Below are 26,483 nucleotides of genomic sequence, written 5' to 3' on the forward strand. Positions count from 1 at the left end.
CTGAGAATCCTGCTTTTTGCAGAAATAATAATTTGTTAACTACGTGAATATCTTGATTTCACTTTCACCTTTACATAATAGTATCTTTATCTTCCTCTGACGTGTTTCTCACGGCAGAACCCATGTTTATCCTCCAGTCCAAACAGACTGTACTTATCCACGAGATCTGAGTCCCAGAGTTGCTTTTCTTGACATGAGCTGTGACTTTCAGGAGACATCACCTGAAACTCTTTCTCCACCACAATCCTTTCAGCACCATGACCAGTACCCTCACCCTAAGAACAAGAAGCATGTGCACTTTACAGAACTGCTAAGGACTTAAAAATAATAATATACATATAGAGGAAATAATTGCAAAATAAAAAGCCTAGACTGCATCAAATAAAAATGTGCTGTGTTTGGCAGCCATCCAGGTTTCCGAGTTATTCCAGGTCTGGTAGACTGAGTTGCTGAGTACACAGATCTCCAGGAGAAGCCAAGGGCTCAGCATCTGTGCAAGTCCGGTCTCTTAGCTTCCGGATCAAAGAACAAATCCTCTCTCTAGGTCTCCTCTGCACTTTTAACCTCACAAAATCTTCCCCTACACACTAATAGTTTCACACAATGCTCATGCTCCGGAATAGTGTAAATTGCAAATAATGCATGGCAAAACAAGTATTAAATTATCATAAGTGTAAAATTGTACCTAGAGTCCTCAATAAATTGCAATATAAATATAACATTAATGGATTACTTCAGCTGCAAACATAATTCTGATTGTGGATTTTTTTTAATGTAAACCACGAATATTTTATTCTTAATTTGAAACAGAAATATACTAAAACCATTTTCTTACATTATGGCATATTTTTGTGGTACTTTTCTCTACAAAAAAAAAAAGCCAATCAGGGTTGGTTCTGAAGGCTCCTTTTATCTTATTCCATAATCTATTGCCACACAAACAAAGAAGCAATCAACTGTTCTGTAATTTAATTGTTCAGGAGATTTGTGGAGTCAAGGTCACCTCGAGATCCAAAATCCAAGGATCCGTTTCATTGGATATGCTCTTTTTCTCCCAGTGTTGCAGAACAGGGAATACCAGTTGTGGTAAGCAGGTAGAAGTCTCAATGTGCCACACATTACAGCACTTCCAACACAAACACACACCTCTTCTTCACAGAACTTGGGGGACATGGAAAGAAAGTCAAGAACATAAAATCACTAAAATATATCCAAATTACATGTTTAATAAACAATGCACTCTCTTCCCCCTTTTCTCACCACTATTTGACAAATTTCTACCATGCAGTAAGTCAGAAGTGGCTGGGTTTTACTCAGACAGCATTTTAAGACCGGCTGAAAGCTGTGTGTAAATTGGATCCTATCTTTGTCACAGCATTCCGTGCCAGCTTCCCTAGTGACTTAATTACAGATGCTGTGCCCTTTGTCAACAGCCTCTGATCACCCGCTTTATCTGCCTCATCTGCTGGGAAACATTCGCTTTGGATAAGCCTGTATGGCCTGTTAGACTGTGATAAAGGCACCAATACTCACTTTCCATGCTAGGATGTATCTTAGTGAATACTGATTTATATGCTACATTTCCGGTTGGAAAGGTGGGCTGATTAATCCAGAGATCTTTGCACAGAGCTTTAACAATGAAGAATTAAGGGAAGTTAATGCAGCCAACTTCCTAAGAGGCTTAATTATAAATGTTGTGTGGTGTGCAAGTGCAAGAGCAGATAGGTGTTAGCTAGTGAATGTGTCTTCTGAAATTACTTGTGTGAATGTAATATGAACCTGAAGAATTAGGGGATAAACATCATCTTGGAAACATAGAACAATATTCCAAATTAGGAAACAGCAAGAGAAAGTGGTTTGCTGTGAACAATTGAATTGTTTCCAATTCCTAATCTCCAGCTAAACACCACTCGAAAATTAAACATAACACTCATGTACCAGTAGATTAAAGAAATTGGCCATAGCTCCATCTGCTTAACTTGTCAAATGAAACTTCTCTTCTCATTTATCACTTAAAATGTATTTGCTTAGTTGTAATACTTAGTGTATTTTCTCTCACTGGTTAGGCAGTCTGTTGAAAATTACTGATTGTTTCCAGTGTGCCTGTGGAAATGAGGAGCTGCTGAGTGTCTCAATCTTGTGCACAGTCAGGCCCATAGTGATCAGAACAGCAGCCCATCATGGGAAAGAAAGGACATGAGAACATAAACAATGACAAATATAACCAATGACACTAAAAATGACAGAAAATTAAACAAAGTGGGTGCAAATATAAAGGCACAGTAGAGCCATGATTGCCAGTCAGAAAAACAGCTGAGTAGGAGTTTGCAGTTTAAGAAACCTCTGAAACTGCATACATTATGTTTAGATTAGATGGAGAAGAGTTTCATAACTAACAAAGACTACTGCAATTATGCTATGGGCAGGTCAACACCATAAGAAAACATATGTTCTCACTGAAGGTAATGGGAAAAAAAAATCCTTTATACTTCATGGAACCACAATAATTTTAAAAATCACAGATCATCATCTAAACAGCTCTCCGTTACTGGGTTTGTGATTGTGAAAGGATGATTTTTTTCTCCATTATTGTGTATTACAGGTTACTGGTGAATGCAGCACAGTACAGAGCGTTATCTGATTTAGCTGGGAACACTACCTGCACGTCCAAGGTGATTCACATGCTCCCTGCTATGCCCATACTGCTCCCATGCCAGGTGGCCTAGGCTTGTTGTGAGCAGAAGATGAGGCAATATTCTCCTCCTTTGCTCCTCCTTGCCTCCTGACTACAGCCCCCGTACCACCAGGGCAGGCAGGGCTCTCCACATCATTTCAATCTGAAACATGAGACACAAGTAGGAGTTAGTACCATGCTGTTAGGGGGTTAGATAACAATTCTGCTGCTTCTGAGCCCACAGTGTGGTTTCTCCTGCAGCCTTATGAAACCCCTGTGAAGAGCTTGGTTGGCCTCGAGCTGCCTTTCCTTGAGGCTTCCTTGGGGGAAGGGCATACAGAACTTTCTGGAAGCTGCCTGCCTGAGCCCTGGAGGCAAGGCCTAGGTCTGCCAATGGCAAAGGCAGCCATTTGCTGGGGAAGGGGCTTCAGCCCTGCTGGCGATGGCCCTGGAGACACCTTACACGTTCAATGCTTGATGAACGCCAAGTGCCCACTGGGGCTATCAGTTCCCATCACGGCTTTTCACTGTGGCCGACCGGGACCCCGCAAGTTTCACTGACAGGGCAGCTGCCCCAGGTGGTCAGTGACCGTCCCCACTCCTCAGGACCCAGCAAGAAGCGCAGAGAGGACGGGGAGGGGCGGTCAGCAGGGGACTGCGGGGGACAGGTGCCTCGATGGGGCTGAGGGGACGGGTATGCTGAGGCGGATGGATGCATCGATGGGACTGTGAGCAGGACGAGCTGAGGGGAAACGGCGCCTCGATGGAGCTGCGGGCTGAGAGAAGCGGGCGCCTCAGGAGCGCTGCAGGAATTAGGTCTGAGCGCGCTGGGCACAGGCGGCAGCGACTCTCCGGCTCCAGGCAGGGCTGGCGGGGGCGGAGGCGGCGGGAGCGTCAGCAGCCTGCGACCAAGGCGGAAGGAGGCGCTGGGCGGGCTCCGCGTGTGAGGAGAGCCGGGCCGGGCCGGGCCAGGCCGGGCCGGTCCTGGGGAGGTAAACGGCTCGGGGTACGGGGAGAACCGGTGCCGTCCCCGCGGGGACACGGGGCGCTGGGGCGAAGGCGTTCCTCCCCCGCGGAGCCGCCGCCCGGGGCCCTTATGGGTTAACGCTGCTCTCCCGCGGGCGAATGCCGCCTCTCACCCCTTCCCTGCCCAGTCCGTGCTTCTCACCTGCCCGCAGCTGAGGTTCCCGGCTCCGCTGGGACGGGCTGATGCGCTGCTGCGGTCCAGGAGCCGCATTACCGCCCTCGGGATACGCACGGGGGCTGAGGGGAGTCCTGGCAGCGGGGTCAGCGCTGAGCGGGAGCGGCTCCCGAGCCCGCGTGTGCCTGGGCGGAGAGGGGGCTGTGCCCGCCTCGTCTGCGGGAGGTTCCCCTGCCCCCGTGCCAGGCAGCCGGGCTTCGGGAGGGGGAAGGGGCAGCCTGCCAGGTCTCTGTGGGAGCTGGTCAGGGAAGAGAGATGAGTGTCTGGGTTGTAATTGAAGGCAACACGGAATCATGTTAGTGGTTTTATTTGTGAGTTGCGAGGGATCGCCTGGGGCGTTGGGTTTAGGTCGCTGCAGCCGTGGCAGATCCAGAGAAGAGTCCTGATCCGGTGTCGGAGTCACCGCCTCAGTTTCCCGGCACTGCCATCTCCCAGCGCAATCCCCCTGCACCTTGTGGCAACAGCGGTGCTGCCCCAATGCTCTGCGTGCTGCCCCGGGGGAAAGTGCGGGAGCCTCTGCACTGCCAGGGAACGGAAAATACTGCAAGTAGTAGCTCAGTGTGCTCCTTGACAAGGGGGCAAGGCAAAGAAACTTCCAAAATTCCTCACAGACGCCAATTTTACCCCAAATATACGAATATAATGTGGCAGGGGAGGTCTGAGCCTGAGAGATGTGTAACTTGGGATGTCAGCGTGCACTGACAGAGATGGACTTGGTGATTTAAAGGTCCCTTCTAGCCTTGATGATTCTGTGATTCACTGCTGTGACTGCTAGCTGTGCTAAGTGTAGTGGCTCAAAGGAAGGCAAGGAAGCTGGGAGCCAGTTGGTGTAATCGAAGGGAGAGGAGTTCGCTCAGTGTTCCTGCAGGCTTGCTATAGGATTCTTTTTCACATGGGTGTAACTGCAGTAAATACTGTGAAATAAATGTATTCCTTTCGAGGTCCTTTCAAATGACACTTGTGAGAGCTGAAAACTGCACTGCATTAAAAGTATCTGGAATGAGAACTATAAGTATCATTTATGAAAGATGAGGACATGAACATAATCATAAGGTGGAACCTATAAAAGACAGCATTTGTTCTATCTCATAAAGTCCTTCATGTATACATTTCTGAATTAATGGGATGCCCTTCCTACTATTTCACCAGATGTCCAGACAAGCCTCTTCTGCCTTGGCATCTGAACACCTTATGCAATAAGCATGTCATAAGCTTTGGAAATTTCAGCCACAAGCACATCTGTTTATCAACCTCAGTGAATGCAGTGGAAAAATTCTAAATCTAGCTGCTTAACAGCAAATTGAGCTACACAGAGTTTCCAGGGAGGAACCAGACTACAGACACCAGACTACACTTAGAGAACGAAAGGTTTTAAATTAAAATGATAAAGCAGGACCAGACTCTTAAGCATTCAACACAGAAGTGCTGGAATTCAGCAATTATTTTGAAACTAAAAGTTACACTGCTTTTGATTCTGCCAGGGTGTACCATACTTTCAAAGCCTTCTGTTATAGGCTTAAATTTCTAACTTTGGGATCCCTATTACTTCATTAAACAACTCTTGCATATACTAATCAACCTGCAGCTTAGACAGTTAGCTGCTTTATCTGAATAGCAATGTCATGTTTCATTGTAAGCCGCCTTCTGATTTCTAGATTGTCTTCTCAAGGCCATCAAAATTTAATTGTAATTCTCTAAAACAGCTCTGAGACCATGGGGCTGAAGTGATTCGATGGTTGGCATTAGCTTGCCAAATGGTTGTTTACATTTAGCTGCAGCAGAGATCACTTCCCAGACAATTACTTTGCACCCCCAGTGGCAAATTAAAGTCCACAATATTATTTTTTTTTTCCATGTAGTTAGTCAAGTTTATGCATAAATTAATGTCCTTAGCCTATCTCTAAACGTTCATTTGGAAAAGTTTCAAGTATACTTTTGTTAGTCATCCTAATAGCTGGTGATTGAGATCCGGGCAAGTAGCAGAATGTCTTTATGTTGTAAATCACCAAGAAATAAGCAAGAAGATGGGAATGTAAGTTATAACTTAAAAACATGCTCTGAGTGCTCAGGAACTGTAATTGAGTAGGGTGCTGAAATTGGTACTAACCTGCAGTAGCATTGTGGAGCAGGCTGAGTAAATGATAATGTATTTCCCAATTTTTCTTTAAAAGTTATCATAAGCCAAGAAAAATACTTGTTGTTTTCAAATCTGTAGGATCCTTCATTGATTGCAGTTGGATCAAGAGTACAGCAGAAGACTGGTCCCTGAACATTCTAGAGTTTGCTTGCTGGCATCTTATTTACACGGTGTGCTTTTGTTCTGTATTGGAGAAAATAAAATCACTTGGTTTTATGTCTGTAGGTTCAGCTCCGTCGTGGTCCTGTGAAACTCTCCTGACATATTTGTTCTTCTCTAGGTGACAATCATCAGCCAGCTACAAGATTGCCATCATGAGTTTTGTTGAATATGGAGATACAATAAAGGATGGTGACACAGCTATTGTGTTCCTGGGCCACGAGTCCATGTTTCCTGTGAAAGTCCAGCATGGCACTGTAACACAGACTAAGTATGGGGTCATCAGGCATTCCACAGACCTCATAGGCAAGAAGTATGGCTCCAAAGTGACCTGCAGTAAAGGAGGATGGGTGTTCATTCTTCATCCAACTCCAGAACTGTGGACCATGAATCTCCCACACAGGACGCAGATTCTGTATTCCACTGACATCTCTATAATCACCATGATGCTGGAACTGAAGCCAGGCTCCATAGTATGTGAATCAGGTAATAATTGCTATGTTGAAATCCTTTATGAGGAACTAACACCAACACTTTCATGAAAAAACAGGGTTTTCTTTATATTTTGCAAAAAGTTGCACTTTTTTTCTGCTGTGATACAATTTTCCCTGCCCACATGTTGAAGAATTCTATATCTTGTGCACATGTTATCAGCTGCTGTTTCTTCAAAAATTCGTGCTACCTTGGAGTGCAGCCTCATGTATGTGGGTATACCTCTGAGCATGTGTTTGGTTAATTCATCTTCTTAGAACAAATACGTAAACATTTTCATTCCCATTTTCTAAAACTGTTGTTAAGTACTTAAAGAATGTTTCTAAATACATTATTTAAACCAAGATTCAGGCTTTGAATTTGCGGTTTCAGAGGACTTAGTTGAGATAACCTGGTGGAAGAGACTGGTGACAGGGTGTTGAACTAATAAGAGAAATAAATTGGCAGTATTTATATATGGTACCATGTAAGTACATAAATTTCATTCTTTTCCCAAGTGTAATCTACTTGTAGCACCACAACTTCATACAAAATCACTGATTAAATACAATGGATGATGTGTTCATCACAGGGCTGTGTTTTATTTCTAAACTTGGTTTAATTTATTACAGCTTGCATGATTTTGCTTAATTTGGAAGTAAGGAGTACAAATTTACATAAAGGTTTTCTTGGTTACATAGAGTTTGTAATAATGTCTTCATAACTTTATTACTACAGTATGAGGCAATATGAGGTTTGCTTGATTTGAGTGAATCTCTGTAGTTTGGAGAAATAACAACTGAGGTTGTCCTTGTTTTTTCTGGCTATTTGAGCATTTTTATGAAGCAGTTTCATACATTTCCCTCTCAAGCATAGATATGGCAAAGGATCAGCATGACAGGACTGTGATGCACTGTACTTTCTTGCCTTTACCATTTCCTGTTCCCACTCATGCATAATTTTGGGCAGCTTTTCAGGCATAATGACCACTTTCTAACACAGCTGAAACAGCACTTATCTCTGCACCCAGTTTCACCCGTTAAGAACAAGGCACTGCATTTAGCTTGTTGCTGTACAGCAGCACTTGAAGCAGGCAAAGCTCTGTGCAGAAGCCTCTGATACTGTGAACATAGTTGGGTCTTGTGAGTTTGTAATTTGGTTTGTAGGGTGATTAGACGTTTTTAGTTTTATCATGGGTAGTTTCTGTATTCATCAGCTCTTCCTCTCCCTGCTATGTTTAGACAGGATGGGAAAAATAAACAACAGATTATTTGGGGGGTGGGAGGTGGGGAGAGATTTGAATTGCTCCATGTCCTGTCTCACTTGGACTAGTCAAATATACAGAGCTGTACATAAAACATTTTCAATAATGTCAAAGGTGCCTAGAGAAAATGAAAATGTTTAATCTCTTTCTTATCTAAACAGCTAAGAAATGGAAACACTCGATTTCCAAAAATGTTGCGAGTCAAAAGTCATAGCCACAAATCAATCCTTTTTGCTAAGGGGAAACTGTCCCCAGGTCCATTTTAATGCTTGTGCTACCAATATATTGCAATTTCAGCTTTCCAGGCAAAGTGAACAGTTTTATTGCTGTAGTTACGCTTGTATTGCTTGCAAGTTTCACTTTTCACAAAGAAAAGAAAGAATACTGCAACAAATCCATCTGGCTAACCTTGGAGCGAGAGACCCTACTGCAGATTTACTTTGAATTAAAAACTTGACAGGTATTGACAACTAGAGCATCCAGTGTGGTGATGTAGCCTACTTTGGTGTCATCCTAAATTCGATGGTATTTGGTGATCCAAAATCATTAGCTCTAGATTAACCTTGTGTGGGCTAGACAGAACCAGCCCAATGGTGATGAGTAGAAACAAGACAGGAAATCTGGCTTAGTAAAACTTGAGTCTGCTTCCTGATGATGCTGAGTTTAGGTGTATTTTAAGCGTTACTTAACACAGAGGTCTGTTTTTTTTATTATTTGAACTTATATACACGGTTGCTGTATGGACTGGCAAAGCAGGCTCTGTAAAAAAAGGTGGGCTCTTTTCCTCTTGTCTTACTAACTCACTGTAGAAGTGTGTCCTGTATTTAGCCATTGTAAGTTAGCAGAATTTTGAATTAGTTTCCACAACTGTGAGAATAAATGATAGAAAAAGTAAGATTAAATACCCTCTGTGTGGTGTTGAAATGCTGTGAGTATAAATGATCTTATGCATGTGATTATAAAAATGGAGTAGAATAACCAGAAGGATTAATTTTATGTCAGTTCTGTTGTATAGTTTAAATTGATTAGTCATTATTTGTCCTAAAAGATACGAACATATTAATACAGTTTTTACTATGTTTAATCATCTTTAATAAATACATAAAGAGCAAGCTTGTCAGCAGCACATGCATAATTAAAATGCCCCAGGCATACTCTGTTGAGGAGGCTATAAGAAGACTCTGCATCTACCTGATGTTTCATGACAGAGGTGTAGGAATATGATCCTTTTTCTGTCTTCTGCTAATTTCTAATTTATAAAGGTATGTTGAGTTTTAAAACTGTTAGCCCTTACTAGAGCTAAGATCTTTTTAAAAATTGGTCTCTGCTCTGAGAAATTCCCCACTTGGATACAGTTTTTAACAGCCCTATCTTTCCAAAATTATGGTACTCAGAATAGCTGCTTTAACACCTGCTGTGAGTGGCCCAATATGAAAGTTTCATTCTTGTCAGGTAACTAATAATCCCATTTATGTTGACTGCATGTGCAGCAATGCCTAGATAAAGGAAAAGGCTAATTTTTTCTCTTTTGTCTCACCCCACTCTCCAAATCTAATCTTGATGTCAACTTCGCAGGCTAGGCTCCCTGTAGGATAATAATTCTATTTGACAACTGATTTTGAGGGGTTTACATTTATTTTTAATACTAGACTGGAACCAATATGAAACCTTTCAAATACTTTTTCCAAACAAATCCCCTTCTTTCCAGTCCCCACACATCAAGGCTTTTTTACTGTCCTCTCTCCATGGTGAGATGTAAAAGAGTGTCTGTCCTAACAGTACAGCATGTGAAACCTCATTTAATCTGATAAATCTCAGAAATATTTTGGCTTCGATGGAGCGTAGTATTTAGACAAAATGTAATTTAGTCAAAAGTACTTTAACCACCATGCCAGTGATCCTTCAGCATTCACAAAATCAGACTCACATGAGTGAAAATGTTAATTGGATTTTTTGTTTCCCTTCAGCTAAATCCCAAATTAAAAATTGCTAAACCCTATTCATTGCTACACAGCAATGGGTTTCTGAGCTGAGGGACTGGATTTCTGAAGGCTGAGAGCCTTGTTCTGGGTTCTCATGGTTTCTCAGAGAAGGAGTAACAGGAGCTGCCACCCAGCCTTACACTAGAGCTTCTTAAAAACAATTATGAAATTTTCAAACTCACAGCCTGAGTATAGATTTTGTTAAAGAGTACACTCCTAAAAAATTAATGAGGGCTTAATGATTAATGGATACTTAATAAATGATTAAGAGTTTATTGTGGAGTCCCAGCAAGTCAGCTGTGTGCTTATGACTCTTCTGAAGTGTTTATAGACTTTTTAACAAATACTGCTTATGTCTTCACTATTTTTGTGTCATAAGTACATCTAAACTGTTTGCAGCTCTGTTTTTAGTGTAAAGTACAGACCAAAGTTTGGAAGTATTAATTTGATTCTGGAATGTGCCCAAACTTAATTATGTCTGTGTTTTATAATGTCTCCCTTATCTACCTCTTAGCAGCTGTTCATGTTAGAGAGAAGAACTAGAAAACCTGATCCTTGTATAGCATCTCATTGAAGTATTAGAAAGACCTCATCAGTACAAATGTCATAAACCACAATATTCTCTTTCCACACCAAAGCACTGAACTGTTGCTGGGGCACCCAACAGAGGGGCAGTAAGAAAGATGTGAATCTATTGGAGCAAGTCCAGAAGATGAAGATGAGCAGGGGGCTGGAGCACATTCCCTGTGGAGGCAGGCTGAGAGAGCTGGGGTTGTCAGCCTGCAGAAGACAACTCTTCAGGAAGATCTTACAGCACCTTCCACAACCTACAGGGGCTGCAGGAGAGGTGGGGAGAGGGAATTTAACAAGGGCATGGAGTGATGGAACAAGGGGTAATAGCTCTAAACTGAAAGAGAGTAGATTTAGATTAGATATTAGGAAGAAACCCATTACTGTGAGGGTGCTGAGGCCCTGGCACAGGTTACTCAGAGAAGCTGTGGATGCCCCATCCCTGGAGATCTTGAAGCCCAGGCTGGAGGGGACCTTGAGCAACCTGGTCTAGTGACAGGTGTCCCTGCCCCAGACAGGTGGGTTGGAACTAGAGAATCTTTAAGATGTTTTTCAACCCAAACCATTCTGTGAATCTGTGATGGTTCTATGAACCAAACCTCTGACCACATGAGGCATCACTGTAATATATTCAGACTTGTGGCTGTCATGCAGCTGATGAGGAATGCTGTTCATATCCTGAAGGGTTTGTTTTCAGACTTTTTGGACTCACTTGGATCTTGTAATTTCACCTGACCACCAAGGACACTTCTCATGCAACTCTGAACCTAACCCTGTTGTTAACCATATTATGTCCATTCTGTAGAAGAGTCCTTCCTAAAAAATTCAGACTTTTGAATCTATAAGGAAAATTTATTTCTTCTCTTGAATCTCTAAGGAAAAATTAATTCTTCATATTCTTTTGTAGGCAGTGCCAGCCTTGAAAACCTCCCTGCTACCCTTCCCTTAGCTCCTCTGTCTGGCCAGTGAGCAGTGACCTCCAGCCTGTTGCCTAAAATTAAGATGTCTGCTTCAGCATGGTGTCCATGACAGATAGGCAGATAAGCTAATTTTCTGTAAAGGGAACTTCTTGACTGTAAAGTGAACTTTTTGATTAGGTGTTTTCTCTTTCAGCCATCAGTTCAACTTTTTGAAATTCTCTCCCTCCCTCTCTTCTTCCTTCTCTCTGTCCCTGTTCTTCCTTTGTCTTACCTCTGCTACCATGATTTGGGCCCTTGACTATCTTCCCAGTAAGATATTTGGGTTAATTTCCATCAAATGCTTAATATCTCTTCATGTATTCATTATAAGTCATTACACAAACTTGTCATGTACAGTGAGCAGTCTTCGTCTATTCATTGTTTCTTGACAGATTTTAGCTGTGGAGTTTTTAGCTCTATCTCAAGATTAATTTTCCCTTGGTTTTGAGGCTCCTTCCGTTCTCATGGCTGATTCATGACCTATATTACTATTTGCTAGAGCTAAGTGGCGTAGCTAGGAGACAAACAGAGAAACACTGTCATTGTTTTGTTGTATTCATTTCAGAATGTCTTAGGTAGCCAAATTTTGCATCAGAAGCTTAAATTCTATTAAAATGTTACTAGATATTTTAGAGACCCGGTATTAAATAACACTTTGCATACTTTTCTCTTTTCCTGTTTCCAAGCAATATGATCCTTTTTATGCACTTAAGAGCTTATTCAACTTTATTCCAAAATGCTTTTGCTTACACACCACTGTAAACATCTATAGATTCTAAACGACAATTTGTAAATCCTTTTTTTAAAAGAAGTACCATGATGAGAAACTTCTAGAAGAAGGCAAGCAACAGCCTGCAAAGAGAAAATGTAGTGAAATACAGAATCAGGTCACTTATATTTATGGCATAGGTAGGATTCCAGGAGATAAGACAAATATCTTTTGCAATAAGGAAACCAGACTAAACAGAAAACATGTAAAATGCACTTTGTATTCTATATCAGTTAAGCACTGTGCTTGATGCCATGGTGACACTGAATCTTGGTAGTATTCTGTTGTGAAATAACATGCATCATTTTTTAACAGCTCAGATACTGACCACTGCAACTTTTGAGAAGGTGAGAAATTATTTTAACGTGGACATTGTTTTAAGATGGCTGAGGTGTCTGGAGGCTTCTCTGTGGAAAACCTGACACTTGAATAATCAGAGAGTGAGAAGAACAGATGTGTTGGAGGTCAGGGCAATCAAGAAGTTCATCTGATCAATACTTGCTTGTCTGCAAATCAGAAGGAAGTATCAGTGAGTGCTGAGTTAGTGTTTCATATAGGTGTCCACTTGTTAGGACTGAAATCCTAAAACTTCAGTGTTCTGCTTGGGAGAGGGGCAAAAACTCTGCCCTAGAGCTTATATGCATCAGAGAAGGAGTATGTCACATGCTTGGGCCCAAGAAGAAGGAAATGATACTGCCTCAGTGTGCAGGGCCATTAGCCACCTAAATCGTGGGTGTAAAACAGGAGCTGAATTCCTGCCTTTGGACTGAAGTGGGGCCCGTTCCTAGCTTACACTGTGCTGATCCCCTGCACAGTGCTGCCTCCTCAGATGTTGAGCTTTGAGTGTGGCGTATTGGGGCCCCTGTGGTGTCTCATTAAATGCCTGCAATGCAGATATCTGCTTTTTGACTAAGATGTTTGAGATCACAGAACAGTCAATGTAAAAGAGCATCACATTTTCCAAGTGAAAATTAGCAGTGACGTAAGTGCTCACCTAAGTGAGCTCTAAAGCAGCAGCCGTGCTGTTAAGGTTGTCTTCAGTACAGTTTGATTTGTTGTTGTTTTACCTCTGTTCTGTAGAGTCCATTCATGATTAAAACATGGTAGTTAAGTGGGCATTGTCCCGTGGCAGAGAGCAAACAGTTTCTAAGGCTATTTATTGTGCAGGCTGTCAGAAAGGGAGCATCTTGGTGAAAAAATTATAAATTAGTTGTTCTAGTTGTCTTACCTTCTGCTTTCTAGGTCATATCAGGAACACAGACATTTCATTGCACCTTTGTGAGAAAGAAAATCCATTGAAGTTCTTCCAGTTCTGATCTTGTCTGTTCTGATACAGAATACTAATTTTTGAGTATCGAATTTTTTGGTTCATTTGTATACAGGCAATTCAGGTATGCAATTTCTAGTTTGGTAGCATTCTAGTATATCTGCAGTAGTTATGCTCAGGTTTTGCTGCTGTCCTGACTGATTCTGTATCATGCTAAGGATACTTTTCATTTCTCAAGAAAACCTGTACCTGACTAGAATTTACTCCAAACTGATGCCTAAGACTCTTTGAATCATGTTTTGCTTTTTATCAGTAGTGATTTTGAAAGAAGAGCAAAGAGAAATTGAGAAGGTTGAGAAGACAGAAATGTTTAATGTTGCAAATTTGCAGGGAAGAAGGTGAATATAAACATTAATTTCCCCTTCTGCATCATCATAAAAACATAGGGTTGAACCCCTGCCTTGTGTAGACAGTGCTGATTGGGCTTTAGGGCTTGCAGCAGGTATGGACTCATGCCAGACTCTCGTATTAATGGATCACATCAAATGTGCTGATCTATAGGGCACATGAGAGTTAAGGGTCATCATCATGTCACATGTCTGGGATCAGAATGTATTTTCAAGGAGAGATTTTACAATAGTGGGTTATTCATAACCATCTTGTTCCTGATTTCCTGCAGTTCTAAAAGTGTTGTCACGGAGAAGGCAGGCAGCATCTTCAGATTATCCCATTAATAATATTAATGTGATAGAATTTGATACATATGCATTGTTCTCATGTTTGTGGTAGCCAGTCAACAATAAATAATTACTGGCAATCTTGTTTAACAAAAGCTCTGTCTGTAATACACCTGCAAGTGGTGACTTCCAACATCTTGGTTTTAGTTCAGGGTTTGGCTTGGAGTGTTTGTGAATAAAAAAAGAGTTTTAGAAAAGAAGCCAAAAAATCTTAATGGTTTTCCTATGGAGGAGACAAATGGCATCTTCTGTGGTGTTTTTAAGAGCAGATTTAAAAGGAAAGTGATTAAAAATGTAAAAGAATATGAACAAGGAAACTGGATACATGTGTGAGCTGCCTCCCTCTTCTGCTTACAGCCCAGGCCTGTTCACTCCTTTAGATTAGCAGAGAGATATGCAGAAAGCATACAGCACTACACATTTGAGAGGTAAAATAATTAAATTCCCTTATTTTACAATAGTTCTCAGTTGTGTAATCCTCCCTTTTGGCATGAAATGTAAAGGCAGAGTTTCAGTCTTTATCATCCTGTGAGCAATAGTTCCCTGTCTTTGTCATTAAAAACATACCAATGGAATAGTATTTCTTTGTTATGCACATATATCATTGAGTTTTCACAACCACATGGCTGCTGCACTACCATTACTCCTTTAACCAGGGAAAAGTTCATTTTGACATTTAGATCATGTGCTGTGACAGGATAGTTTTTAATGTATGCCCATATAGGTGTCTTTTGCTTTTTCTTTGTTTCATATTAACACTGCCTTGAATGCCTGTATTTTCACTTTATTAAATGCATGTGTGTAAAAGTCTCTCTCTTCTCTTGGACCTCTCTGAAGCCAGTGCTAAAATCTGTAGGTCCTCTCTCCCTCTCTAACGGGCCCTGCTGAAGCTGTGGGGGGTGCCAGTCTGCTCACTGGGGTCAGAGCCCTCTCCGGGGGAAGCAGAGGAGCAGTGCTGATTGCGCCGTGCAGCCGCTTGATCCGGTGGCAAACATGGGCCCTGGGCTCTGTTTACAGTCTGAATGTCTCCCCTTTCAGAGCTGTCGGATTAAATACAGTGCCACAGCAGTGTTCCTCCCCTTGTGTGACTAGAGGGCAAGAACCTGGGATCTGCCAGTGAACTCAGACTTCCTGTATGATTATGGAAAGTACTGCGCCAATTAAGCCACTGTACCAGCCCCTGTGCCCCCTAATTAATTTCCTTTCTACTTGTTTCTGAGCTGCTGTACTTCAGATTCTGTCCTTTATAAGTTTTTTAAGATTTATGTTAGCTGGAAGAACTTGCCTGAGGCTGAACAGTCATTTAAAATAGCTAGAAATAGATTTTATTTCTACAGGAGAAATGTGTTCTAAGCATAGAATTATGAATCAATAAAAACAGATAATTTGGAGCTGCTGTGGGGTTTTGAATTCATGGGGTTACTCCGTTAAATGCCACTTGAGTGACTAATTTGCAATAGGAATTGGTATATGGGTGTTTTCTTAAGTGAAAATCTTTGTTATTAGTCATTCATCTATTTAATATGCCAATGGATCATTTAAAGTAAGTTTCCTAAATTATCAAACTAAAACAGTCTTGTCAGTCTTTGTTTGTTTGTGGTAATTGTAGTTACCTACAATTTTGTGACAGGTTTTGTTAGGCTAGTTAAGCTTGTGTAGGCATGTATGTGTGTAAGTGACCTGTGAAAACAGGTGTTCAATAAGTGTGGCTACAAGGAGCCAAGAGGCCTTAGTTTTGGGTAATCCCAGTGGGAGTTGAGGATGTCTCTTAAGAGATCTCTGCAAAGCAAACTGTATCCTGACAGCCATTTGTTTGCATGGATATTAATAGGATTTTCAAGCACGTACCCATGCCAACATCTTTGCTTTGTTTAGTGAAGTATAAGGCTTTGAAAATCCATTAAAATTTGCCTTAATCTCTTTTCACCCTAGAAGAGTCTGACACTTTGAACAAAACCTCTCCAGTTAATTTTCCTGAATTTTCCTGTTGCATTTACTTCCTCGTGTTCTCCAGTGGCAGTCGTGAGAGCTATAGCTGACCCTTTGCATTAGTTTCCTGCTCCAGGGAGATAGGACAGATCCTGTGTTTGCCAGATTTTTATAATGAATGCTTTGAGGACCTGGAGGACTGTTTCCTATGTCACCTAGTCCCTCCCTCCTTGTGAAGGAGGGACTGTTGTCTTTCGGGAGCTGAATCAGTGGTTTGTGTTCATTTGAGTTTGGAACAAGCATTCCAAGTGGGAAGACTAATGCAGAAGACTTTAGTTCTGATGTTTGGCACTGGCAAACTCAATTTCATGAGTTGTTTGTCTTTTCTAGGTACAGGCAGTGGGTCCCTCTCCCATGCTCTCATCCGGACGGTGGCTCCCACCGGGCACCTGTACACAGTGGAGTTCCACCAACAAAGGGCCGAGAAGGCGCGGGAGGAGTTTCGGGAGCACGGGGTGGAGCACCTGGTCACTGTGACCAACCAGGATGTCTGCAAAAATGGCTTTGGAGTCTCAAACATTGCAGATGCTGTGTTCCTAGATATTCCATCTCCATGGGAAGCCATAGGACATGCAAAGTCAGCATTAAAAGCTGAAGGTAACTGCATTTTTCTCTTTCTGTTCGGGAAGCACTGTGCACATATCTCTGCCTTTGGGCCATACACTAGATGTGCTCCCTTACCTTGTGTGATCACTGTTCTCAAATGTCAGTCTCCAGGTATTTCTAAGGCTGTGAAACCTTCAAAGGGCATCTTCAATTTGCTGTGGAAGATTTGAAAGGAGAAGAACAATTTTTTCCTGCAGGCCCAGGGAAGCTGCTACAATTTGCATGGGCAGTTTATAAAATCTCCTTTGAACCATTCTCAAGTGCATTTTGCTAGATCTGAGGTGTGTGGGAAGCAGAAGTAACAATAAATGCTGAAAGCAAATTTCTTTGGCAGTTCAGTGGAAAGGTGTTTGTATAAAAGGTGTTCAGCCTCAGTTCACATCAATCATTGCAGATTTGTACCCATTTAACAGAGCACCCCAACGGTAAATGTTAAAAAAATGCGGTTACACTTAAATATACTTGCCAGTTTATGTCCTAAATCTTTGGGGTTGGAGCTAGCAAGAAGTTTGCCATTGGATGCAGTGGGAATGGAACATAAAGGATGTTGTAGATTATGCCAGTTACTCTGGGATTGTGACAGCAAGTGAGAACTGATGTTGAAGTTTTGCACAGATTTCATCATACCTCTTTTCCCTATTGAAAAATAAGCTTCAGTGAATAAATGATTCTTTTATCGTGGAATAAGTTTTCCTCTAAGTAATGTCATAATAGTGTGGACCTGAACTAACTTTGGCCAAATTGCTTCCATCTACAAAAGTGACTTCTATAATCAAGAGAGCATGGAGTTCTGAGCAGTGTCCATGCTGGGACATGAGTTAAAAAAACTTGATTATGTGCCAAGGCCCAGTTCTTTGTTAAAATACATAATCACAGGCTGGACTTCAACTGAATTGCTAAGTCTTCTTGAAATCATAGGATTTAAGCTTGTTCTTAAAGGTCAGTGAACGTGCACTGCCTTGCTGAGTCAGGACCAGCCCTGCTGTTGGGCTACTTCAGCTACTACTGAAAATTTTCTAGAAAGCTTTGTGATACCCACGTAACACACTTTCTTTAAAAAGTGAATAAATAGAGGGAGCCTTGTTAGCACTCTGTACCTTCAGTGGTTACAGCTCAATTTGTAGCAGCTTTCCAGTGTGTCCTGGGAAGGAAAAAAAATCACTGCACTGTACAATGCCTTCCCATGCTCAAATTATCTAATCTAGTCAGCACAACACTCAGCTGACTTCCCAGCTTAGAAGGCGCTGCATTGCGCAGTCCAATTTGAATTATTTAAGTGGTGCATGCTTAGAATACTAAGCAGGGCTGCTTGAACAGTTCCAAGTTTTGAATCCTTGTCTCACTCCAGCATTTGAAATCCTAGAAAATGTATTACAGTCCCAAACCGGCCATACCATCTGGCTATGCTTTTCTGTGCTATGCTACAAGGTTACATCTGCTTAGGCAATATAAATAAGACTTCAAAATCCCACATTTCTGTGTTTGTGAAGTGGCATCATTCACTTTATGAACCACTCAAAAGGCAAAATTGCTGATCCTTGCTGCAGTTTTTGCTGCAACCAGCCTCCCATGTCTGAGATCTGGTGCTGGTCTAAGGCTCCTCTTTTGGGCAACTTGATACCCCACTGACTGGAGGCATTTTTAAAATTTTGCTCTTTTACATGTAAACAAAAACTGGTTTTCATATAAAATATAATTGATTGTAGTAGTAATATGTAAAAACGTACACATTTTTCGGTTTTATTCTGAGTCATGCAGGTGGTTTTGTTGTGGTTTTTTTACTGCTGTTAAATCTAAAATATTGCAGAAGGTTATCTGTAACTGCTTCCGTTTCCCTACCACAGGCAGATAATTTAATAGTGCTCCTTTGTTTTGTTTTCAAAGAGTTAAACCTCTTCTGCAGTACAGCCTGTGCACATTCTGCTGTTATTCAACCCCTTTCCAGGGTCCTTGTTGTGATAAAGCATCACTGCAGGAAATGAGTTCCACTCTTTTCTGTCCACGCCCTCTCTCTCAGATCTGGACGGGTCACATTTGAACCATTCACACTGTGGGTTTTGTTGTGATGTGCCATGCAAATATCACAGCTGTACTGCCTGGTAGTGGTAATTTAGACCCTAAAGTCTTAGTGTATTTTGAATTAAATTAGAACTAAACAAATTCGATATATAGCATTAGCTACCCTTCTCCTTAAAACCTCAATATTCATGAGTTCAGCTGAAACAGTATGGGAGAGTTCTCAACCTTAACAAAACCTAATCAGATCGCTATTTTCTCTCCTACTTCAGCTCAAGGTCCTGAATAGTTGCCACTCCTGGTAGGCTGAGTGTTAATGATCCTCTTTACAGAGTACAGTTATTACTCACGTTATGCCTTGCAGTATGCTGTAAATACACTACTTAGAGCAGCTTGGCCTCCCATTTAAAGCACTGCCAGCCTCTGAAGAGCTGAAAGAATAAAATGTCATAGTACGTTTGTGACTAGAAGGTTCTTGTTCTCTGGTGATGCTCTCTGCCGACGTTCACGTTTGCCTCTCAGCTGCATCCTTTTGTGCTGATATCACCAGTCACACTTCCAGCAGAAACGCTGCTTGTAGCATCTCTGAGGCACTGCTGCACTGCAGAACTTCCTTTCATTTCCACACTTGCACTGTTTTTCTTCTGCAGCATCTGCTGATTAATGCTTTTCTGTAGTCATAGCTGCGTTCCCAGTATCTGACCTTGGTGGTTTTTGCAATATTGACATTAACCCCTTTAGGCTACATTTTTAAAAACTAAGAAAATGAGAAAATTGTGAGGTAACAGAAATATTCTACAGTTCTTAAATGCCCTGAAACTTTTGACTCACAGTCATTTCACAGCTTAATACTGTAGTGCTTTGGATGTAATTCTGCACCCACCTACTCTACTCTCATAAATACTGTCTATTTCTTCCAAGGCTGTGGAAGTTGAAGGAGAAGCCCACTGCTACAATAATTTTCATACAGATTTTAAATTTTCAGGTAGGGGGATGGAAAATTACAGCTATATATTAGGTTGGATTAGCCTCTTGCATTTTAAGTTGCTCCTTGTGATGTTTAACAGTCTGAGTCACAAAATTATTAAAACCACCTCTCTTTTATTTTCTTTCTTTCTTTAAAGATTTTACTCTTAAATTCAGATTTTCCATTCACTCTTTAGCATCATAAAGCCCCTAAATTACGAGTGTGTCAAATTGTGATCCTTGAAATAACACCTGAATCAGTTAAAATGGTGCTATCAATTCTCCCTCCAAAACTCTGCAGGTAAATTTAACTTTGAACATCTCTGTCTTTGGGCCTCTGCAGTTCCATGTCCATGTAGGAAGTCTCACTGGCTATTTTTCTTCAGCTCCAGAGGTTATTCATGGTCCAAGTTTTAAATCACCCAGGTGTGGCTTTGAGGCGCAGCTTCTGTCCCTCACCATGTGAAGTACTTGGATTACTGATTCATCCCTAGCTTGGGTCTGTTAGGGCTTGGTAGGTCAGGTGCACACCGTGGACCTGCCCTGAAGTACAAGTGATTCTTTCATGTGTAGAGAATCAAGCAGAAGGATTCCTACATCAAAATCCTCACTGTGGAAGGCCAGCCACTACTGGCTTTTACACAGTTTGAAGGAAGTAGTTTGAGATGAAAGAGTCCTTAAAGAAAGTTGTTAGGTTTTCTTCCCCAGTATGGAGCCAACTGATTTCTTAATTTCTTTGTTACATGCTTTTACCAGCCCATAATAATCAGCAGGAATAAATTCTTTTTGAATCATGCACCTACAAGTGCAGAGGTTAAGGTCACATTTGCAGAAAATCACATCAAGCTCCCTATTAATGAGCTGGCAAGTGATTTGGATAAAATTCTCTTTTCTGAATCAAGAAACATCCTTTAATTTCTTCCAACAGCCAAATCCTCTAATTTCACTTGTCAGGGAAGCTACATCAAATCGCCCACGAGCACACGCACTTAAAGGACATTCTGTCCCCTTTTGCAGATACAATATTTTTAGTGTCCTACTAGCACAGAGTAAATGCCACAATGATGCTGCTCAGTGACTCTCCTGCCTCACCTCTGCACAATGATAATGCTTGTGTGTTTTTTTTTTCTTCCTTGAGATCTTTGTAGCATTATCTTCCAATTATGACAATGCATTTAACTCCCAAATCCCAAGCTGTGTTCTTTTGCCAGAGGTAAAAATGCTGTAGTGTATTCTTTATGTCACAGAATCATTCTAAAATTACTGGTCCTTTTCCCTAAAACTTAATGGTACTACACTGCATGTGCATCATCTGAATAATGTAGGGATGATGAAAGAACCTGTCAAAGGACTTGTGACACATACAATAACCTACAAAAATGAGAGCACATTTCTTGGACATGTTTTCTCTATCATCAGTACACACTGGAGTTCTTGTCAATTGGTAGCACTGAGGTTTTCCACACTTGAAACCCAATGCACTTATTAGCTAAACATTACTGGTAGAGATGTTAGTCCTTGCTCAGACAAACCAGAAACAAAATTGTTTGTTGGCATTGCACAGGAACATTCTGGCAACTTTCGAGGCACTGGCCTCTTGTAGAGATGCAGTGGTGTGTCCCTCAATTACCAATTAGATACAGTTGGTTGAAATGTACAGTGCTATGTGGATGAAAATCTTCTATTTCCCCCTTCCCTTAAGCTCTCTTTTCTAATCATTCCAGTCTGAATTCTACTTCCATTTTCATGTCCTCTCGACCCTGTTGCTGCTTACAATGACTGCCAGGACTGTGTGGGCTTCTTCCAGGCTATGGATTCAGGACATTTAACCTCTTCATTAATGCTTCAAACTAACTCGTTCCCGTAAAACTGAAGGTAGAAAAAAACTTAAGTCTTTCATACCATCTCATTATTCTCTTCTCCTCAACTGTAGCACTTGTCAGATGCATTATACATGAATAAACACATTTTTAGACAGCTCTTCAGATCAAAAAGCTCACACAGCTTCCCAATGTGAGCAGGATTAATCTCTCATAATTACTATATCAATTTATGATGACACACAGATCTCATTAACCAAATTTTAGGAACGGTAGCTTTCCTAAAAGGAGAGCTCTGAAAGAGCACAAACCCAGTTTGTACAAAAAACTTTCCATTCAGATGTTTTCACTGCTCTCTAGTCTAGTCCACTCCTTTGTGATCCACAGACAGAGCAATGTGCCCCAGGAGGAGAGGAGAGGGAGGGAGCTCGTGTCTTTTCTTCATTCACTAAGGAATCCTTGGCATGGCAAGACAAAGCAATGCATATTCAAGTCCCTTAAGCCCTAAAAGCCTCTTGGTGTCTAAAGGACAAGAGGGCTCTCAAAGAGTCTGAGAACTCTGAATGCTGAAATCTAGATTTATATCTTTTTGATGATTGTGACAGAAGGGGTGTTGCCTAGCTGGTAGTCCAGCCGGGTACAGAGGGCAGCCCACAGTGTGCAGGATTCAGAAGCATCTGCTCTCTTAAACATGACAGTGTCTCTGCTCCTGGGACAGATGACCGTGTCCTTCTGAGTACTGGTTTTCTGCTTTTTTTATTTTGCAGGTCTAAACACGCCATAGGAATTGAAACTTCCCAAATGTTTCTATTTTAGACAGCCTCTCAGAGTCTAGAACTGCAATTTCATTTTTGCCTTCCAGCCTTTTGGTAATTGTAGGTTCCCAAACTTTGCCCATAAGATCTGCTTAATCAAGTAATTGCAGCCTGTAACTGCAAGTCAGATCTGGCCTGCCTGATGGAACAGGAAAAAGCAGAGAGGACCCCTCTCCCACTTGTTAGGATCTGTAAGGACAGATGCTTGATGGGTTTGCTTCTAAGCCCTTTGTAGGTATATTTATTTGGGAGGGATGTGTAAAAATAACGAGAACAATAGGCATGAAAGGGCAAAACAAAATTGACAGAACTGTTAAAACCCATTGGATGGTCTCAGTTAGATGGAATACTAGCAGTTCTCATCTTTCACACCTGAGAAACTTCCAGCAGTGCAGGAAGTAAAGTAACATTGTTTTTTATGCTTGCTCTCTGGATATTTGCTACTGCAAACAAGAGCTTTCCTCCTTGCCAAACGGCTTGAAAGCCTGTTTTCTGTAACCCTACTTCCCCCAGCAGTTGTGAGGAGGCAGCCTGATAAATCTTCACCAAGTTTGGTGTTGACATGCTGTGCTCAGCTGACCAGCCCCAGGCAAGAGGAAGGGTGCTCTGCCTTTAATTGAAGGCTTGACAAGAACCGTAGGTGGTTTTGCTTGTATGGCAACAGCTGTGTGCAGGCTTTGAGTTTTTGACTCTAAATCCAGAGCATGTGAATGCAAAAGCCTAAACATATCTTCAAGCCCTTAGAGTCAGAACAAATAAGAACAGACTTACTGTAAATGTAAATATATTTTGCTTTTTTTATTGCAATATAAAACCTCAAAACCAAAAAGCCTGAATGAAGTAGTAGTCTCTGGTCTCTCGGCAGATCCTTGCTTTGCAGACAAAGAATTATTGTGAACTGACATTTAGTTAAATCAGACATTTGTTCAGTTCCCTACACAGTAAGAATATAAGTTCTTTCTTTGTAACATGCGTGCATCATAGTAGCTTTCTAATTATGTAACAGATTTTTTTTCCTGACCTTTTCTGTTTTACATCTGCAAGCATGGTAGAAGTGTGTAAGTTCTTTGGCCAGAAAAGATTAGCTGTCAGATTCAGGAACATTTTGGTAGTGCTGGCCATCCTGATGAACATGCAAATCTAATTTCATGGGAGTTAATGGACTGGGCATGCAATTAATTTAGCATCAACAGACTTGGTTTATAAAGACACATACCAGCATTAATTTTGCAGGTGATTATTAGTTTTAATTGTCACTCCAGGGAATTACTTGTCCAGGGTACTTTGTTCTGAAGATTCACGATAAGAACCCCTTGGTTCAGAGACTTTATTTGAGGACTAAAATTAAATCTTAGCGTATGGTGGATTAATGGTTGTGGAAAGTGTTCTTCCCCAGGCAGTACCCAGCACATCACTGCTGCACAGTAACTAGAGAGCTACAGTGACGCTTTCAGACCCGATGCTTTCTTTTTTTAGAGATCTGACTTTAAAAACGAAAAAGGAAAAAAAAGGGGGAGTTTGAGATAAAGCAGGCTTCATGTAGTCCCAGAATTGCCTCTATTTTTAGCAGGATGCTTTGCTCTGGCTTGCACGGGTTCTTTAACTACTTAGATGACTGGTATTGGAAGGTTTGGCTGGAGCCCGGGAGAGGACTGGGAAGGAATGCAAATCAGGTCAGCAGGCATTTTCATCTAATTGTAGTAAATGAAACAATAGCTGAAGCTGCATTGCCCAGTGTTCCTTCCTCCTGCACAAAAGCTTTTCAGGAAGGGCAGTTGCCTTGAGGGATGCTGTGTCCTGGGTGAAAGCACATGCCCTGGCTTTATGGCAGACAGTGTCCTTATAATTCTTTGATCTGATTTGGCTGTGGCTTTTCAGAGTAAATCTGAATCGCTCTATTCTCAGCTGTTAAGGTGACATTGTAGCACTTAGAGAGGTGTAGAGGGCCTATTAATACTCCGTATTAAGAATCAAAAATCAGAACTGTACAGAGACAAGGAGGCAAGTGTTAGTTTGTCACTTAGAAGTCCTGTCCTAGAGCTTTACAGCATTTACTGTAAGCCTGCACAACGTGATATCTAGTAAACTTCAATGCTCAGGAGACATGCTAGTCAGCTTGACTAAAAGGGTAAAGCCTTAACAGCACTCCATCTATGGCCTGGAGAGATCCCTTTATTCTGTCCACGCATGCCATCGTCCTCAACTAAACACAGCCGCTTTTGTCAGGGGCGTGTGCAGGCGCGCTGGGCTCCAGCGCTGTGCAGCGTGTGGAGAATGACTTCTGCCTTTGTGTACGTGCCAGCTGCAGTTTGGTGCCTCAGTCCAGAGCAGTGGAGAGTGATTCCAAAAGAGTCGCTGCTCTGAAGGGATCAACTTCAACAGTTTTGCTGTGAACAAATGTCGAGGGCAGCACTGGATGTGCAAGATGAATGAAGTTGCTGTTGTTGTTTTTAAAGTGTCTGAAGCATCCTGTAGAGTTGTCCGTAATAGATTTTTGTGCTGACACTTTAAACCAACAAAGTTGCCTTGTGAAGATTTTCTTGAAGAATGTTTTCACTTTGTCTGTATAATAGTAATTCTATGGGGATCTGGGAGAATTTGAAAAAAAAAGATGAAAAGTGCTTCATTTTTGCTTTTACCCTGTTTTCCACTACCTGTCTTATTTTGCAGGTGGCCGCATCTGCTCTTTCTCCCCCTGCATTGAACAAGTTCAAAGAACCTGCCTAGCGATGGAAGAATATGGTTTTACAGAGATTAACACCTTGGAAATTCTGCTCCGAGTGTACAATGTAAGGACAATTAGTTTGCAAATCCCTGACCTTGGTAAAGCAGCTGAGGATAATTCTAGCACTGGCTTTGACAGCAGCAGCCCATCAGACCAAGGTAGCCCGTGTGCTAATCTGCAGCAAGGGACTGTGCAGTTCAAGAGTGGCGTGCCACTGAGGGAGGTGGTTGGGCACACTGGGTACCTGACCTTTGCCACAAAGAGCCTGGTGTAGTACATGGCCAGTTCATGCAGTCTGGAGTGGAGTTTGTGTGCATTCTGTTTTCGTGGCTCTTTTTTGTATGGCATCCAAAGTTTTACTTGTCAGGGAATTCCATATATAGTCAGATTTGGTTGGAATATGCTTTGTTTAAATAGCACACAAGCATTAAGCAGGGCAGCATCAAGGGAATGTCAAAACTCTGGAATGGTGCTCCACTTGCTGTCAGAAAGAAGATAAATTAATAGCGAATGGCCATTTGCTGGAATGTGCAGAATTAAGATCACTCATAAAAAAGCAAAACAAACAACAGACAAATTACAAAAAAATTGGATTTTTTCCTTCTTTTTTCTGAATTATTTTCCCAGGTTTATGTTTTTATCTTTTCCTAGCACCACTGGACACTATTTTTTTAACTTCTCTAGTATCTGTGTTGCTCTGAAGAATGTGAAAGTGCCTACTTCCTCCATTTTAGATAAGAAAGGTCCAAGATTATAGGATTGCCAGGACAACTATTCACAGAATCAGTGTTTCCTTGGAGTAGTGTTCCAGAGGATTATTGGCAGCGCTCAGGAATACAACCTCTTACTCCATTCCAGGCTGGTATCTGCAAATCATTTTGAACACACAGAGGCCAAAGAAGTGTGGTAATTGTTGGATTTAATTTAAATTGGTATATTGTGCTCATCAGTTTGTAGTAGAAATTCGGATCTGGATCCATACAGTCATGTTCTAATGGAACAACCACTTGCATAGTTGATGATTCCACTCTGAAAATTAACTGAACAGCTGGCTAATATTATCTGAGCACCTCTTTGTAAGTGGTGTGGATGAGGTTCCAGTTGTTTGGTGGTTTATTTCCATTATGGTGTATTGTTTTCCTGGAGCTGAATGACAGAAAGATTGCTTTTGGCAGGATTTCTGTCTCCAAATTACATCAATAATGCAAACTTAGTAAAATCCTTAACCAGCCTTATTAATTAAGTTTTCAGATAATTTACTCTTTGGTCTTCCATACAGAGCTGGTGGGTGTGATGAACTGTTTGAATGCTGGATTACATTTTGTATTTAAAGATTAAAATAATCATGCAAATTTA

General features: G+C 41.4%; 2 protein-coding genes across 2 annotated transcripts; one reads left to right on the plus strand and one right to left on the minus strand.

The window, feature by feature from the left end:
• Positions 1-954: 954 nt before the first annotated feature.
• On the minus strand, positions 955-4,300 carry LOC148223440 (uncharacterized). Its single transcript, XM_088166560.1, has 3 exons — positions 3,843-4,300; positions 2,660-2,837; positions 955-1,161 (listed from the first exon to the last, which is right to left on the minus strand). Exons 1-2 carry the CDS (start codon positions 4,168-4,170, stop codon positions 2,833-2,835), a joined length of 333 nt encoding a protein of 110 aa, XP_088022686.1. The 5' UTR covers positions 4,171-4,300; the 3' UTR covers positions 955-1,161; positions 2,660-2,832.
• TRMT61A (tRNA methyltransferase 61A) lies at positions 3,550-26,483 on the plus strand. Its single transcript, XM_014871897.2, has 4 exons — positions 3,550-3,666; positions 6,293-6,657; positions 16,510-16,776; positions 25,073-26,483. Exons 2-4 carry the CDS (start codon positions 6,327-6,329, stop codon positions 25,399-25,401), a joined length of 927 nt encoding a protein of 308 aa, XP_014727383.2. The 5' UTR covers positions 3,550-3,666; positions 6,293-6,326; the 3' UTR covers positions 25,402-26,483.

This window comes from Sturnus vulgaris, chromosome 6, assembly GCF_052056855.1.
Source record: "Sturnus vulgaris isolate bStuVul1 chromosome 6, bStuVul1.hap1, whole genome shotgun sequence".
Taxonomy (NCBI): Eukaryota; Metazoa; Chordata; class Aves; order Passeriformes; family Sturnidae; genus Sturnus; species Sturnus vulgaris.

Bases quoted from the DNA above. Each gene is read 5' to 3' on its own strand.
- LOC148223440 (XM_088166560.1), bottom strand. From the start codon at position 4,170: ATGATTCCGTGTTGCCTTCAATTACAACCCAGACACTCATCTCTCTTC.
- TRMT61A (XM_014871897.2), top strand. From the start codon at position 6,327: ATGAGTTTTGTTGAATATGGAGATACAATAAAGGATGGTGACACAGCT. The intron at 6,658-16,509 runs GTAATAATTGCT...TGTCTTTTCTAG, and splicing joins CTCCATAGTATGTGAATCAG to GTACAGGCAGTGGGTCCCTC. The intron at 16,777-25,072 runs GTAACTGCATTT...CTTATTTTGCAG, and splicing joins GTCAGCATTAAAAGCTGAAG to GTGGCCGCATCTGCTCTTTC.